The 18,013-nt window shown below is 37.6% G+C and overlaps 1 protein-coding gene across 1 annotated transcript in view; it reads left to right on the forward strand.

The window, feature by feature from the left end:
• Positions 1-18,013, forward strand: part of ATP1B3 (ATPase Na+/K+ transporting subunit beta 3) — a 37,578-nt gene that overhangs the window by 2,192 nt on the left and 17,373 nt on the right. Inside the window, exon 2 of the mRNA XM_033132944.1 lies at positions 17,035-17,163. Within this exon, the coding sequence (XP_032988835.1) occupies positions 17,035-17,163 (129 nt within the window). The remainder of the gene's footprint in view (positions 1-17,034; positions 17,164-18,013) is intronic.

The following is an 18,013-nucleotide window of genomic DNA, read 5'->3' on the forward strand; positions in this document are numbered from 1 at the left end:
GAAAATAAAGTATTACTCTTATCAACAAATAGTAAACTGCTGTGTTTATTGTAAGAATATTAAGCCAGTGCAGAATGGCATAAATAGGCAAAAATTATCATATTATCCAATGATCCCAACCTAAGGGCATCCCTCCAAAGGTACGTGGGGAAGTGGTGTGTGGAGGCTGAACGCCATACTCAGCTCACGAGGCAGTGTACTCTAGAGCATGGGGGGTCTGCCTAGAGAAGGGGTATCTTGTTCTAATTCTCAGAAAGGCACTGTATGGGCTACCCGCCTGATCTGATCACCCCAAAGATGCCCATTATTAGTATTTCAGTATACTGGGTAGACTTCAGGAATGTGTATACCATTATTTTTCTTTTTTACAAAAAGCACTTAGGTGCTTTATTATCTTTTGAGTGGTCATCTTCCCATGTTAAGATCTGTATCACCATTTTTAATAGCTGATTAGTGTTCCACTGTATAGTTAGATGTACTGTTGATTTTTTTTTAATAAACAAGTTTATTAACGTGTATACCTCATGTATGCATGGGAAATAGGGAAAAATGAGTAACTCTTGATTTTTTTTCTTTTAATTGAATTATTGAATGTACTGGTCCCTCCTCCCCCATTCCCTTCACCTTTATACATTTTTACAAAATTATTCTCTTGAGGTATGTTTCTACTGGTGGAATTTCTAAGTCAAGTATAGTATATGTAACTTTCATGTTTTGAAAACATGTTAAGATTTTCTTAAGAAAAAAACTCATTTGTGCAATTTTTTTCCTAGTTGCTTTTGAATTTAATGTCACCGGTGATGAGGGTGGTTACTTCTTTTTTTTTTTTTTATCTTGGTGAAACTTGCGGGGTCTGCAAGTATGTAGAGAAAGGCATTCTACCCCAAGGATTTTATAAAGACACTCATTTAAGATGGTTCCTAATTTTATTTTTTATATTCAAGTCTTTAGTACATTTGTCCCATATAATCGGAGGTTCCTTTCAAATTCATTTGGTATTTTAAAAGCACATATATTTACAAAGCAATTTTGCCATGTCCGTTTAGGATAAAGTGAAATATGCACGTTACATCACATTGCCTTATTTAAAACTCTACATATAAAGATTTTGAGTAGCTACTTAAATATTTGACTAATATCTTACACTTGGTTACAGCAGTTTAAAATGCTTAAATACAGAAAATCACCTCATTTGATTTTCACACCAACCTTCTAAGGCACACTGTGTAGGTGATCAAAGTGTACCTAGAGCATTTTTCTGAAGCTGAACAGTAAGGACACATCAGGAATAAATAGTTGCCATTTATGAAGAAAAAAGTTTAGCACTTTGTGGCTGATATTACAAATATTATGCCTAAATGCATTAAATACAATCGTAGTGAAAGATAGCTTAGAGATCATCTAGTGTTATTTAAACTATAGGTAGACCATGTGTTTCAATTAACATTTTTTTAAATAATGAAAAATAGAATAGTAAAAAATATCAAAGTTTATTCTACCTAATAAGTTTATTTATTATGTTCCATGTACCTTTTCTGTATTTTTTATACTTAGATAACCCAATGTAAAGTGTATTTCTTACTATGTCTCAGTCAGAAAAGCTTGAAAACCACTAACCTAACCCTGTACCCTCATTTCATAGGTGAGAAAATTGAACCCACATATCTGACTTGTCCAGATTCACTCATTCAGTGACAATCCTTGAGCCTTCAGACTGCCTCCAGAACCAGAGCTTTTTTTTTTTTTAATTATGACATAACCTCATCTAATGACATCTGCTTTATGGGCTTCTTTAGAGTTCATTAGCTTAAGGTTATTTGTCAATGAATGCTTTATATTAATATTAACTTTGAACTTGAGTACTGATTTCAAAGCAGAGTCAGGATTCCGGACCGAAACTATTAACAACTATTTTGTTCATGTGCCTTTTCTTTTGTAATAGGTCCATGAAGTGCCATTTTCTCAGTCACCTGCTCATATTGTGGGTCATGCCTCAGTAAATGCTCTGCTTTGGAGATCAGACACTATCCTATCCCTTCTTGGGTATCTGGCTGTAGGGGAGAAGGCAAGTGTGTTTATTTTCCCAGTATCACATGGTTTTCTGAGGTATTGTTCTTTGTCCTGTGGAGTGTGACTTTCTAAGCTTGACAAAAACATGCACCATTGGAAAAGTGATAGGACTTGCCTTTGTGCAGACTGTACACGAAGGTCAGTGGTGGGTGTGGCAGAGCCATCCTGAGCCATTATGATGTACTAGCAGGAGCAGTACTTCCTAGGCAGGTAGCGGGGGGAGGGGTAAGTTTATGTGCTGTGTTCCAGACACCATTGGAATGACCATAATATGTGCTTTACTGTTGCTAAAGAGCAGCCTCCCCCACTTCCAAAATCATTTGATTTCTTTAAATTGAAGTTTGAATTTGTATGTCTAGAATTAAATTATTAATAGCTGCGTCCAAAGAATTATAAAATCCTCCTATCTTTTGGGAAAAGTAACAACTTTTCCATGATTTATCATTATGTTTGATTAAGGACCCATCATTTAACACTGTGTAATAGGAGGAGGAAAAATCCACTTAATTTTGAAAGATACATTTATTATTTTCTAATTAATGCATTTATGTTGATTTTGAAGTAAACTCACCTGTAATCTTTAACCGTTTAGAATAACCACTGTTAACATTTTAATCTTTTTTCCTATAAGTAAATAAAAAATTTTAAATGTATAAATAAAAATTTTAAATATAGTTAGATACCTAGTTTTATCACTGAATGTTTGAAGGGAGTGTGTTTTTATTCCTTTGCCACCTCATTAGAGGCTGATGCATTGGGAGTGTCCTTGGCCCTCTCTGTCACCTTTGTGGGAACGGCCCACACTTCTTCTAGAACTTATGTATTCTGGTGGCTTTCGTGTTAGGACTCCCAAATCTGCATCTCTTAGTCGCATGGCTTTTTCGTATTTCAACCAACTGTCTGTCAGAAATCTTCTGTTGGCTGTTTCATGGGTACCTCTTCATGTAAATCTCCGTTGTCCCTAGGTGCTCCTTAGCATAAAATACAAACTCTTTATAATCTCACTGGCTTATTCCTCTCCTGTCATCTCTCTCTACTATTCCACGTATTTCTCTCCTACCCCTTCTGGGCTTGTTTCCTTGCTTCTGAGCCTCTCTTTCCTTCACCTTGGCATGGCTACTCAGCTGTCAGCTTGGATGGCCTGATCTCTGGTAAATATTTCTGAGCACCTGTTTGTCTTAAGACTGTGTCAAGTGCTCCTGTGTATCCCATAATACTGTTTTCTGTTATAGCATTTAGGACTTTATGTAGTACTGTTGTTGCCCATTTATTGGATTGTAAGCTTGTTATTCATGTCTTAACTCATCTTTGATTCTCTAACACCTAGCCTGTTGCCTGGCACTTAGTAGGAATGTAATAAAAATCATTGAATGAATGAGCACTGTTATGAAATGGTCCCGTGTAATTAGTCTTCTGCAATGTTGTTGGTTTTTTTTGGGGGGGCGGGTATTAGGGAACTGTTTTTCCAGGACCCATCAGCTCCAAGTCAAGTCATTGTTTTCAATCTAGTCGTGGAGAGTGCACGTCACTGGCCCACATGGGAATCAGACTGGTGACCTTGGTGTTAATGAGCTCTGCGCGCTAACCAACTGAGCCAACCAGCTGCCCTGCAACGTAGTTCTAAATGTCTGATGGTACTGGTGTGTCATAGTGTAATGGTTCCCCTAAGGTTTGGACATTCCACACTCCACCCTCTTTTTTTGTTTTTTTTTGGTTTTTTTGCTACAGCATTGTTAGATTTACATAGTTCAGTGTTCTGAAGAAGCTTCCACTTAACTTTCTCATTGGATACTTAGCTGAGTTTGTGACCTGGGTTGTATATCTGGTTAGGATGATAGAACCCAGGTTATTATTCAGGTCTCCTGAGTCCTGCTTCACTGTTTTTTAGGCTTTTTCTTTTTAATCTTACCTGCTGTCAGATTTAATGGGGTCTTGTGTAATATTGTCATCCGTTCCCCTACAGGGTGCTATTGCTAATATTTCTGAAAATAATTCTCTAACTTAGCCTGCCACATACCTGTTTAAGCTTTGTTACTGAGTTGTTTGTGGAGCCGGCTCTATTTGTGACTTTCTCTTAGTATTTTGCTAGCGCCATGGTTAGGTATGACTGTGGTACTGACCTTGTCCAAGGCATGAAGTACTTTTCTTTGGACAGTATCTGGTGCATAAAAAGTGGCCGTATACGAGGTGTGATCAAACACTATGGTGAATGTTTAAATAAAAAAAATTCTATTACAGTAAAAGATAATGCCATTACTCCCCCTCAAAATACTCCCTCTCACTTCGAACACACTTATCCCATTGTTCTTGCCACTTTTCAAAGCAGTTCTGGAAGTCCTCTTTCGTGAGTGTCTTTAGTTGCACTCTCATGGCTGCCTTGATGTTCTGAATCGATTCAAAACGTTTACCTTTCATGGTCATTTTGACTTTGGGGAAGAGCCAGAAATTGCATGGAGACAGATTCAGTGAATAAAGTGGATGAGGACACACCGTAATGTTTTCATTTGACAGAAATTGCCATATACCAGAAGCAATGTGTGACACAGAGTGTCGTTATGATGGCGGATGAGTTACAGCACGCTTTAAAACACACTTTCTCTCAACCATAGCTCACACCCGACTGACTGCACCAAACAAGGTGAAACTTGTCACACACTGTTACTAAGGTTCGATGCCTGTATTGAAGATCCCTGCCTTTCCATTGGATGGCACTCGGCAGCAGTATTCACTGTGTTTTTTGATCACAATGGAAAAGCTCTGTGTCACACATCACTTCTGGTATACGTCAATTTCTGTCAAATAAAAACATTACGGTGTGTCCTCATCCACCTTATTCACCACATCTGGCACCGTGCGACTTCTGACTCTTCCCCAAAGTCAGAATGATTCAGGACATCGAAGCAGCCACAACAGCAGAACTAAAGACACTCATGAAAGAGGACTGCCCGAACTGCTTCAGAAAGTGGCAAGAACTTTTTGATCACACTGTGTGTGTAAAATATACTCTTACCCCCACCCCACCCCCCCACTCCATGCTTCTCTAACCATTCCTTTCCTGGTACCTTCCTGTCTGCTCTTCCCTCTCATGTTTCCTAAATGTCTGTTTCCCGGGCTCTGTCTTTGGTCTTGTTTACTCTTCATTTTCCCTTGCCATCTCATAAAACAATTGCCAAGATCACTCACAGGTTTTACTTCTTGATTAACATCTCTCTCAGATTCCAGTTGCTTCATGAATATCCCGTAAACCTGAGAGAGTGAGGCTTAGATGATTCCAGTAACTTATATATCACCTAGTAAATGGAGCGCTTTCCTCTTTCTCCACTGAAGGTCTGAATTGCTCCTATGTTTGCAGTTTTTTAAAGCAGCATTGCTATTTTTGTCATTTGGGCTCAAAACCTGGCCAGGTGGTGCCAGTTCTACATCCATGAGACCTCTTGAATCTGTGACCCACACCCTCATTGCCACTGCTATTAATTCAGGAATTAATTTTCTCTGGCCTGTTCACCCTGCAGACACCCCCTGCCCCCAGTATTTTCTGATAGCACACTTTCAGGGCGCCTGGGATGCTCATTTTTCCTAGCTTCATAATGCTAACCACTGATTGGAAATTTCTTAGCCCTTAACACTCCCACCAAACTGCCCTGCTTGATTAAGATCTGGTCGTACCTTTTCTTTTAAATTCTCTGATTACAAATCTTAAAGCACCCGATAAAAGAGCTTCTGGAACTTTTTCAAAGTTCTTCCAAGTTCACATAGAACATTGGCTTTCCAACTTTTTTTATCTGCCACTTTTGAAAAAGTACAGTGTTGTTGACTCTGAGAAAGTGGGCTCTTAGTGCCTGCTGCATCCCCACAAAGTTCCAGGGACTCATCAGAGTCACTGTGACCCAAACCAGTGCAAGTAACCTTACTGCTGTCCGGTATCCGGTTGTTTCTAAGGCTGCAGCTTTGGTCCTACCACTCCCCGTACCCTATAGCACCTAGAACTTTGTATCCTGGGTTAAAGGTGTTTATATATATATCGCTCCTACTAACTAGATGATTTACATCTGCATTGTGTATCCCTACAACCAACCAGCACGTAGTCAGCACTATTCTTTTGATGAACAAATTATCATTTAATTAGTTTCAGTTTGTGATGCACCTGTTCATTGGGCTAAAGTTGAGAGTATTAATAGGTTAATTGCTATAGCTTCACACTGAAAGTCTTGTTGTAGAGAAACTTGTGCATAAAGACTTAATTCCCCTCAGCTCACCATGAGTCTGTTCCACTAAACTTCTGATTCATTTTGAAGTTTCCAGATAGGGCCTCATAGTAACAGTGAGCCTGTTGGCATTACTATAGATACATGTATATACACGTATATATAAAATGAGTGTTTTAACTTCATGAGTCTTAGAAGTACACAAATATACTAAGAAGGCAACCCAACTAGGACTCAGAATATAGACCTGAATTCTAGTTCCACATCTCCATCTCAGCTTAGATAATATTTAAAATCTCATTTTCCTCTGTAAGAGAAAAGTTGTATGAGGTAGTTTCAAATGTCACTTTGAAATGAAAGCAAAGCCTATATATGAATGCTTTAGAACAGGAGGTGGCAAACTTTTTCTTTAATGACCAGATAATATTTTAGGCTTTGCCAGCCATACAGTGCCTGTGACAACTACTCAACTCTGTCATTGTCACTTGAAAGTGGCCACAGACAATATGTAAACTAATGGGCGTAGCTGTTTTTCAATGTTTTATTTACAAAAACGGGTAGTTTCTGTGGTTTGCTGACCTCTCTTTGGAACTTAAGAGTTAGTGGTCTAGGTTGACCCAAGAAACCTGAACTGGTCTTAAGTGGAATGTGGATTCTTGGCTTCGTTCTTTTCATGTAACAAAAGTAACACCACTGTTTGAATTTTTACAATACAGATGTGAACAATCAGTAAGTCTTCTGTCATCCTCTGCTTCTTCCCTGGGTGACCACTGTTAACTGTAATACTTCTTAAAACATAATACTTGGTGTATCTACTTTGGATAAACTCCTAGGTGTTTACCCAAGAGAAATGAAAACATATCCATGAAAATACTTGTATAAGAATATTCATAGTTGCTCCAAACTGGAAACAGCCCAAGTGTCCGTCAGCAGGAAAATGGATAAACAAACTGGTGTGTCCACATAATGGAATACTACTCAACAGTAAAAAGGAACAAAGATACACAAAACCTGGATAAATCTCACAGTGAGGCTTAGTGTAAAAGAAGCTTCACTGAAGAGAATACATACTACATGATTTCAATTACGTGAAATTTCTAAAACAAGTAATACGTATCTGTGCTGGAAAAAAGCCCAGAGTGGTGTTTGCCTCTAGGGCAGTGGGCATGAGGATTGAGTGGGGAGGGGCATGAGAACTGTGTAGGAGGATGGTAATTTCTGCATCTTGATAGGAGTTTGAATCAGGTGAATGCATCTGTCAGAAGTCGTCTGGTGGTACATTGGAGAGACTTGTGTGTTTCACTGAAGGTAATTTTTCTCTCAATTTTAGTTAATATGCATGCTGAAGTGTTTAGGTGTGAAGTGTACTGACATCTGCAACTTGAAATGCATACAAAATAAGTAAATGGTGAATAGCTGTGAGATAAATATAATAGAGTTTTAACTGTAGAATCTTTTATTGGTGTTACTTAGATTTAACTCTTCTGTGTATTTGTAGATATTCTTAACTGCATCTTGGAGGAAAAAATACATGAATACATTCATGTTTCTCTTTACTGCCTTCCACCAATCATGGAGTCTTTCCTGAAGATGATTATTTATCAGTATTCCTGTCCTTTTTCAGTGCATTTACATATGTGTATCTATGGCTATCTATGAAATACCTAGGAATAAGTAATTTTCCACTTTTACATGAGTAATAGGAAAAATATATGTTCTAGAACTTGCTTTTTTTTTCATTTAGTATGTCTTGGTCATGTTTCCATGTCAGTAAAATAGATTTATTCCTTTGAATCATTGCACAAGAGTCCATAGTGTAGAGATATATATCCAAGATACATGAATTTCTTTGTGGTGAATATTTAAATTGTGTCCAAGTTTCCTCTTAAAAATTGCTGCAGTATGTGTGTGTAACTATTTAGGGTAGATACTGAGAAATGGAATCTCCAGTTTATGGTATATGCTTATTTTTATTATTAATAGACTGTCCTTTAAAAAAGCCGTACCAATTTATACTCCCACCAGCAGTGGATAAAAGAACCTATTTCCCTTCAACTTTCTGTGCATTGGACATTCTCACTCTAAAAATTTTGTGAGTTTGCTGGTATCTGGTTGGTTTAAGTTGCAATTTATCTGATAACTGCAACTGAGGATATTTTTCTGTTTACTCAATTTTCATTTCTTCTCAGTCGCTTGCTCATCTTTTTGCTCTTTTTTGCCTCTTTACTCTTTTATTTTTAAAACTGTGTTTGTTTTAAATCAACATCACAAATTTGACGATCTTTTATGGGCTGTACCTAATCACTTATCCCGAAATATATTGAATAATTCATCATTTCCTCACTGATTTGACTTGCCAATTTTGTTAATACAAAACTTCATTTTATATGCATTCTTTCTTGGATATTGTATTTTGTTGATTCGTGTCTCCAATCCTGTGTCTGTATCACACTACAGTATATAAGTTCTATATAAGAGTTTGTAAAATAAATGAATATGTAATTTGGGTGAGTACTTTTCTGTCCAGTTTTGATATCTGGATAGTGCTAGCTTTATAAAATTACTATTTAGGTAACTTACAGAGCATACAGAAAGGATAATTTATGTATAAAAAAAGAGTCTGTTCCTTGAAAATTGGGAGAACCAACTAAGCCATTTGGGCTTGGTATCTTTTAGGGGTAGAGCTCTCTTTATTTTTTGTAAAAAACTGATTTGAAATGTTTATTTTCCTTAAAAAATCATATTTCATCTGTTTTCAAGTTTACTAATTGAAAACTGGTTTTATTGATGAAATTAAATATTTTTTGCATTTGTTTCTATTAATTTGTGCGTTTGTCTTAAGTCTCTCTTTCTCTCTTACTTTCCTTGAATTTATTTATTTTTGAATTAAAAACCTGGCTTTTTTGTTAGTCTTACTTGTTTTTGTGAATGCATGTAAGGCTGTGGATTTTCCTTTGTGTTCTACTCTGACTATATTATCGTTTTAAATTTCAGGTTTTGTCCTTTTTAATCTGAAGACTACTTAGAAGTCTATTTTCTACCTTTTTATTTTAATTTTTAATATATTTACTTTGATTTTAGAGAATGTGGCCTTCATTTTTTAGGGGTTTTTTTTTGTTTGTTTGTTTTTTAAAAAGATTTATTGGGGAAAGGAAACAGGACTTTATTGGGGAACAGTGTGTACTTCCAGGACTCTTTCCCAAGTCAAGTTGTTGTCCTTTCAATCTTAGTTGTGGAGGGTGCAGTTCAGCTTCAAGTTGTCCTTTTAGCCTTAGTTGTGGAGAGCACAAGCACAGCTCAGCTCCAGGTCCAGTTGCCGTTGCCAGTTGCAGGGGGCGCAGCCCACCATCCCTTGTGGGAGTCGAGGAATCGAACTGGCAATTTTGTGGTTGAGAGGATTCGCTCCAACCAACTGAGCCATCCGGGAGGCAGCTCAGCTCAAGGTGCCGTTTACAATCTTAATTGCAGGGGGCCGAGCCCACCATCCCTTGTGGGACTCAAGGAATTGAACTGGCAACCTTGTGGTTGAGAGTCCACTGGCCCATGTGGGAATCCAACCGGCAGCCTTCAGAGTTAGGAGCATGGAGCTCTAACCGCCTGAGTCACCGGGCCGGCCCAATTTTTTGTTGTTTTTTGTTTCTGTTGTTTTTGGATTTTGTAATTTAAGTCATGATCAGTTTGGGAGCAGTGTTCTAAGTTTTTAAAGAGTTTGTATTCTGGTGACTAAAACGTTCTACATATGTTAGATAACTGTCAGTTGCGTTTTAAAAATACTGTCCTTTTGTTATTGTATACTCAGTCTGTATTTCTGGAAGAGGTCTGTTAAAATACACTCATGAATGTGATAAGTTTTGTAATTCTACTTTTGTTTTATATATGGCAAGCCACTTAGCATCACGAAGGTTCATGGCTGTCATGCTGTATCTTGATTTTTATTTACTGTTTATTGATACAAAATATTTTCACTCTGTTTAAATTTAAACAAATTAAAATTTTTAACTTTATATAAAATACAAACTAATACAGTGACAAGATCACTGGCTGACTGGTGAAGGATGTGTAGGTTGTAAAAAGAGCACAAGGGAATCTTTTGGAGGTAATGGAAATTTCTGTATTTTTAGTGTAGTGGTGGTTTTACAGGTTATACAACAGTCAACATAGAATTGTGCATTTGAAATCAATGAAAGTTATAGTATATGAGTTATACCTTAGATTTGATGAGGGAGAGGAATTCCAATCCCTTCCTTATTCAGAAGTAATCGCTGTGAATTTGCTTTGTACATTTGTGATCCATTAACAAACACTGTATATATACATACATACGAGTATATTTATTGAATTCTGTACTCTTGAGTATTTTAAATTTAAGTACTGTGGTGTGTATCATTTTGAGGTTACTTTTTCCTCTTAGGGTTTTTGACTACTTTTTTTGACATTCTTTTTTAACTACTACTTATAGTTTTCCATTATTATATTTTATTTCTCCCTTGCTTTGTTGGAGGATTCTTGAGTTGTTAACAATTTTTTGCTATTGCTCTTCAATTTTTTTTGTATTGCGTGACCAATTTCAGGTAGGATTGAGGGAGTCTTTGTGTGTCTGGAAATGTCCTTTTGTTTTTTTGGTTGATCTTTTAGTTCACAATCATTTTTCCTCAATTTGGAATATATTGTTTCATTTTTGGCTAATGAGATACCTGATATTGGTCATATTTCTCTGTCTTACGTAATCTGTTTTGTCTTTTTAGAAGCTTTAAGAAATTTTTTCTTTATTTTTGGTGTTCTGAAATTTCACCAGTTTGTGTCTAGGTGTAGGATATTTTCCAACTTTTGCCATACTGGATAGAAAATTTATTTCTTTGAGCATTCTTCCCCCTCTTCTTTTCTGGTAGAATTTCTTTTAGATTTGTTGGCACTAATCAAGATAATATACATCACCCCCAAAATTTCCTCTTGCCCCTTTATAATCCACCTCTCTACCTCCCTAGTCTCCATGCAAAAATAGACTTGCTTTTTCACACTTTAGTTTGCGTTTTCTCAAATTTTAAAGACATGGAATCATGCAGTGTGTACTCTGGGGGTTGGGGAAGTAGGCGCTGACTTCTTTCATTCAGCATAATTATTTTGAGAAATAGTCCATGAACAGTATTGATATAAACGAATTGATTGATCTGTTGATGTGCATTTGGATTATTTGCAGTTTTTAGTGATTACAAATCAGGCATCTGTGACTATTCATACACCTTTTCCTTTATGAACATGTGCTTTCATTTTTCTTGGTCACATATCTAGGAATGTATTGGCGAGATGTTGTCATAGGTGTATATTGCTAACTTTTCAAAAAATTGCCAAACGGTTTTATAGAATGTTTTTTCGTGTTGTTTTTGTTTTGTTTTAGTGCATTCCCACAGTGTATGAGAGTTGCAGTTGCTCCACTCCTGGACCATCACTCGGTATGGTCAGTCTTGACCATAGAAACATCTAGCACATTCTGGGGAGCAAGTGGTGGTGGCTCACGGTGATTTTCATTTGCCCTCCCTTGATGATTAATGGTGTCATGAGAACCTTTTCATGAGCTTTTTCTTCCCTCCCCCCCGTTTCTTCTGCCTCCCCTTCACCCCTGCATCCTGGTAGTTCAAGCCGTTGTTTCTCAGTCTAGTTGTGTAGAACACAGCTCCCTGGCCCATGCTGGTATTATGAGCCTTGGGCTCCCCCACCCCTGGCTTGAGGCAGTTGGTTGCTGGTCGGCCACTTAACAACTGTTCTCAGTGGCTGCAGGCCACTCACGCTGGCTGCTGGCCGCTCACACCGTAGCCTGTGGAAGCACACAGCAGCCCAGGGCAGCCCACACTGGCCCATGTGGGAATCAAACCGGCGACCTCGGCATTACGAGCACGGCGATCCAACCACCTGAGCCACCAGGACCAGCGTGAGCTTAGTTTTCTAATCCTTACATCTTTGGTGAAGTTTCTGTTCAAAACTTTTGCCCATTTAAAAAAAATAATGTTATGGTAAGAGTTTACATATTCTAGATGCAAGGAAGCCCTTTATTGGTTAAATGTTTTGTAAAAATTTTCTCGCAGTCTCCATCCCATGTACAAAAATTAATGCAAAGTGAATCATAGACTAAAACATAGGAGCTAAAGCTATAAAATTCTTAGAAGAAAACATAAATGCAAGTCTTTATGACTTTGGATTAGGCAATGGTGTCTTTGCTATGACACCAAAAGCACAAGCAACCAAAGAACAAATAGATAAATTGGACTTAATCAAGATTAAGAACTTTTCTGCTTTAAAAACACTACTATGAAAGTGAAAAGATAATCCATAGAAAGGGGGGAAATAATTGTACATCTTATATCTGATATGAGGCTTGTATCTGTAATATATAAAGAACTCTTATAACTCAAATAAAAAGACAACCCAATTTAAAACTGGGCCAAAGATCTGAATAGACAGTGAAAGAAGACACAAATGGCTAGTGAGCTCACGAGAAGATGCTCGACATCATTAGCCATTAGGGAAATGCAGATTATGTCCACAATAGGATACCACTTCACACCCACTAGGATGTCTGTATAAAATTACAATAAGAGATATGGATGACGTGGAGAAATTGGAACCTTGCTGGTGGGAATATAGTATGGCACAGCTGCTTTAGGAAACAGGCTGGCACATACTCAGGCTAAACATAGCGTTACCATATGACCCAGCAATTCCACTCATAGGCGAATGGAATGTGAATTATACCTCAATAAAAAGTTATTTTTAAAAACCCAAATATACAAAGGATTTTAAACTTGTACTTGTCCGTATATTAACTTGTACGTACCCATGTAGTTGATTTTTAAAAATTATGGGCCGGCCCGGTGGCTCAGGCAGTTGGAGCTCCATGCGCCTATCTCTTAAGGCTGCCGGTTCGATTCCCACACGGGCCAGTGGGCTCTCAACCACAAGGTTGCCAGTTCGATTCCTCGAGTCCCTCAAGGGATGGTGGGCAGCGCCCCCTGCAACTAAAATTGAACACGGCATCTTGAGCTGAGCTGCTGCTGAGCTCCCAGATGGCTCAGTTGGTTGGAGTGCATCCTCTCAACCACAAGGTTGCAGTTCAACTCCCACAAGGGACGGTGGGCAGCGCCCCCTGCAACTAGCAATGGCAACTGGACCTGGAGCTGAGCTGCGCCCTCCACAACTAAGACTGAAAGGACAACAACTTGAAGCTGAACGGCACCCTCCACAACTAAGGTTGAAAGGACAACAACTTGGCTTGGGAAAAAGTCCTGGAAGTACACACTGTTCCCCAATAAAGTCCTTTTCCCCTTCCCCAATAAAATTTTTGGGGAAAAAAAAAAGAGTCTACATGAATCAAACCTCATTTGTTAAAAATATTTTTGAGAGTAAGATGTAATTGATTAGATTGAACTTTAAACCTTGTTTAGCCTTAAAGCCTGGTTGCAGCATCATTCCAGAAATGTTTCTAGTTTGTTGTTGGCCTTTTTGTTCCCCTGAAGAGTTTTGTTTTTATGTCATCAAATCGCTTGCTTTTTATTTTCCTTTCTATAATGTGAATAATTAGATACTACTACCTTTTTTTTTCAAATGGGAGTGGGATACTTGTCCAATGTCCCAGCTGGAAAGTGCTCAGGCCAGGATTTGAGCATAAGCCTGACTCTAGCTGCATCTCAGGAAATAAGCTGAGGGGAAAAGGATTTTAAAATGGATTTCTCAAGGAACAGAAAGGAAGAGGGAGTAAGGAGGGGCAGAAATTTGTAGTCTTTTGAGTTTTTCTGTTATGTGCCCTTAGATCTCAGAGCGTAAAAGTAGGATTGTTGTGCCTTCTGTACTGTTTGAATGACACTGTAATGATTCAATAATGGCAATTACAGCTTTACACTTTTTGGTGTTTATTTTTAGTAAACATTTGGTTATGATTCTGTTGACTTCAGACTATTTAGAATACTGATGTTTCTTCAGAATTTTAGTCCATGTTTCTTTAGTTGGTTAATGATATTAGGAAATTCTTGAAGGATTTTAAGCTAAAGAACATTAGTAATATAATCACGATTTGGCCTTCATTTATGGTTTCCTGCTTCCAGTAACTAGCGCTGAAGCAGACATGGCACATTGAGTAGGTTCCATGTACCCTAATCTATTACCTACTAACCTAGGCTGTCCCCAGTGTGGTCTCCGTCATTGTTAGCCCGTCAGAAACTGCATCTGAGTATCTCACTGCAAGTTCACCCCTGTGTGAAAGCAGCAATTTATAATTTGCTTTTATTTTCTGGTGTTTTTTTTCTTAGTAGGGGAGAGAAGGTTAAGTGTTGCTATCCTTGTGAGTAGTCTTTCATGTATGATATTTATAAGTGAGATTAATTTTATTAAATGTTAGATTTGGGTCTCCGCAAAATGATTTTTTTTATAAGTAGGGAAAACTTGCTTTAGTGGTGGAAGTCACTTATTTACACGTACTTGTTTGCTTACTCCTTACATTCAAAATTGACTTAATAGTCACTAGTATATGGCATCAGATTTGGGACATGGCTATTAATTTGTCTGTTTTATGAATCTAACTCTTTCTAGGAAGTTTTAACTAGTTTTAATACTTTTTTCATTGTGAAATGTTTCTTTAGAAAGTATATTTGGATACAGCTTGTTTATGTCTACTATATGTTCATTTCCTTTGTAACCATTTTTATAATTTTCATTTACAGTGTTTTTCCTGGAAGTGTAAAATCAAGTTTTGAAAATGATAAGAATATTTTGAGATGACTTAAACACACTGCTAAATAATTAAACTCTTAGCACTTTTGTTTCAGATTTCTCCAGTGTAATATCGCATCGGTTGACAAATTACTGTGGCCTCAATCTGCCTGTGTTTGTATGAGGTTTTATTGGAACACAGCCCATTCTTATTACACTTACGTATTTGTCCACGTTGGTCTGCTGTGTGGAGTGTTTTATCCATTAGTTCCTACAACTAGATGTGAAAGAATCCTACAAACATCTAGATCTTAAAGAAGCATTTCTCTCATATTTCATTAAATTAGCCTTGGGCTTCGCATGTGTTTCGTTTCCTTCTTTCTATAGTTACACCGATTGCTTCACTGAGATCGGTCTTTCCTTTTTCTGCAGCAGGATCCCAGAGTGTGGTAGGGAAGTGATGCTGTCTGAAGGTGACATGCTCTCCTTTCTTCCTTCTGTCCTCTCGCTCCCTCTCTTGGCCTCCTGGTAATTTGTGGCAGGGTGGGGGCGGGGGCGGGGGGATGCTAGTCGAAATGAAAGTGAAATTGCTTTAATCATTTCCACTTTACTTGAAAAGGGAGGCAGTATCGGGCCTGTGGTTAAAAATAAAAGTTACCTAGATTTTGGCACAGTCTGTTTTGGGGTCATGGGGTCTTTGAGAATCAGAAGAATGCTGTAGAGTTGCTCTCCTCCCCCCCAAAAAAGGGTATGTTCTGAAATACAGTGGTACCTCGGTTTTTGAACGTCTCCGTTGATGAACATTTCGGTTTACGAACACTGTACATTTTATGGATCTATGGTATCATTAGATAGTAAAATTCATGCCAAATTTGCAGTTTTAGGGGTTGGTTTTAAAGGTCTGGAACGGATTAATCCATTTTGTATTAACTTTCTATGGGGAAACCGAGGTACCACTATATATTATTACAGAAAATTTCAGAAGCACTGACGTTAATCCTTGCTGGGGGGTGGGTGCGAGAGGGTCCATAGAATTCAGGTTAGGAATCCCTGCTCTAGCCCTTCTGCGAGGAATAGACTGAGGCAAACGAAAAAGTAGGTTGTTAAGACTGGGAAATAAAGCTGATGTTAATTCAACTCTGAGGAGTTCTATATATATTCTTCACTGTTGTACCTGAGAATTTGTTTAATATTCTTTGATCAACTTTTAAACATTTAAGCATAAATGTGTGACTATATTCTAATATATAATCTTGATGGTGACCACTTCCGATGTTAGAACTTCAAATATAGACATTTGCAAAAAGTAATTAATTTTAGATGTTCCCAAAATAAATCACTGGCTTAGGATAGATCTATCTTAGTGTTTTTTCTTTTGTGAAGGAAAAAAAGATTGAGCCCTTGATGTTGAGAATTGCATCTGCCAACTCTTGCCTTGTGTGTAGCAGGGGAGTTGTGAAGTCCCCTTGGTTGGGGGAGCTTGTTTCTCAGTCTTACCCTCTTTTTTACTTTTGCATGAGCCTCCCACTCGACCAGTGTTTCCTAAACTTGATTCATTGAATACCGCCTTCACGATTTGCCTTTCTGCACATTTCTTGGCTATTTAAATCAACCCATTTTTTAACTATTGTGTGAAATACAGAGTTGATGTACTAATTCTTTTCTATTTCCCACTTAAAGGAACATGTACATATTGAGCTTCTCCCACCTAAAATCATCTTTTATCTTTCTAGAGGTCATTAAGTACATTTTGGGAAACACTCCCCTATGTGTTGGAATTTTAAAGCTCTGACCTTGAACCTGAGTACGCTCTGTGGAAGCTCCTTGGAAGTGTTAGAGGAAAGAAGGGGTTACAGGATATGTGGGTGCTGCCTGCTGAAATCCCCCTTGCTTAGGCAAATTCATATTGTTCTAAATATGGAGATACTTGGCTGTGTGCATGGCAAAGCTTGGAATCTTGGCCTTGAGTGGTTGGTTTGTTTCTTTTTTGTAACCTGGACACACATGCGAACTCAACATATGTGCGTATCTCCAGTTTCATAAGTTTTATTTTCTTTCACAGGTTTGATCTTGCTCTTCTACCTAGTCTTTTATGGGTTCCTGGCTGCACTCTTCACATTCACAATGTGGGCTATGCTTCAGACTCTGAACGATGAGGTTCCAAAATATCGTGACCAGATTTCTAGTCCAGGTAATTATGTTGCAGTTCTCATGGCTTTTATACCTTTATCACAAATCTGTCTAACTTAGCAGATAAAAGATAAACTTTGGGGTTAGGTAATGTGAAAGTTTTGGGTTTTGTTTGCTGTTTAATATTTATATACTGATACAAAGACCTTTAATATTTACATACTGATACAAAGACCTGGGCTGATAAATCTTGAGTCCTTTGCCAGGAGTAGGCAGAAGTTAATATTGAGAATTATAGTGAAGCCAAATTTGACCAATACAGTTATAGATATGAATGGCTTTTATGAACGTGTGTACCGTGTTTCCCCGAAAATAAGACCTCGCCGGACCGTCACCTCTAATGCGACTTTTGGAGCAAAAATTAATGGAAGACCCCATCTTATTTTACTATAATACAAGACCGGGTCTTATATAGTATAGTATAATATAATATAATATAATATAATAATACTGAGTATGATGTAATAATACCGGGTCTTATATTAATTTTGGCTCCAAAAGACGCATTAGAGCTGATGGTCTGGCTAGTTCTTATTTTCAGGGAAACAGGATAGCAGTTTCACTTTGTCCTGAGTTAATTTACTTACAAAATATATATTTCGGCTGTAGCTCAGGTTAGAGCCGTGGTCTTGTGAAATATGTGTTTCATGGTTTTAATGGCTTGGTATGGAAGTGGTAAAAAATATTAAATAGTGATACATCAATAGGGAATAAAATGTGTATACTCTAAATGTGTTTAATGCTACTTTATTGATGATCTTAAGGATAAAAATTCTCCAGGATACTGGAGAGTATACTTGAGTACAGAAAAAAATCTTAACTGAAACACTTGTTTAAATCACACTTTTATC

This window comes from Rhinolophus ferrumequinum, chromosome 17 (genome assembly GCF_004115265.2).
Source record: "Rhinolophus ferrumequinum isolate MPI-CBG mRhiFer1 chromosome 17, mRhiFer1_v1.p, whole genome shotgun sequence".
NCBI lineage: Eukaryota > Metazoa > Chordata > Mammalia > Chiroptera > Rhinolophidae > Rhinolophus > Rhinolophus ferrumequinum.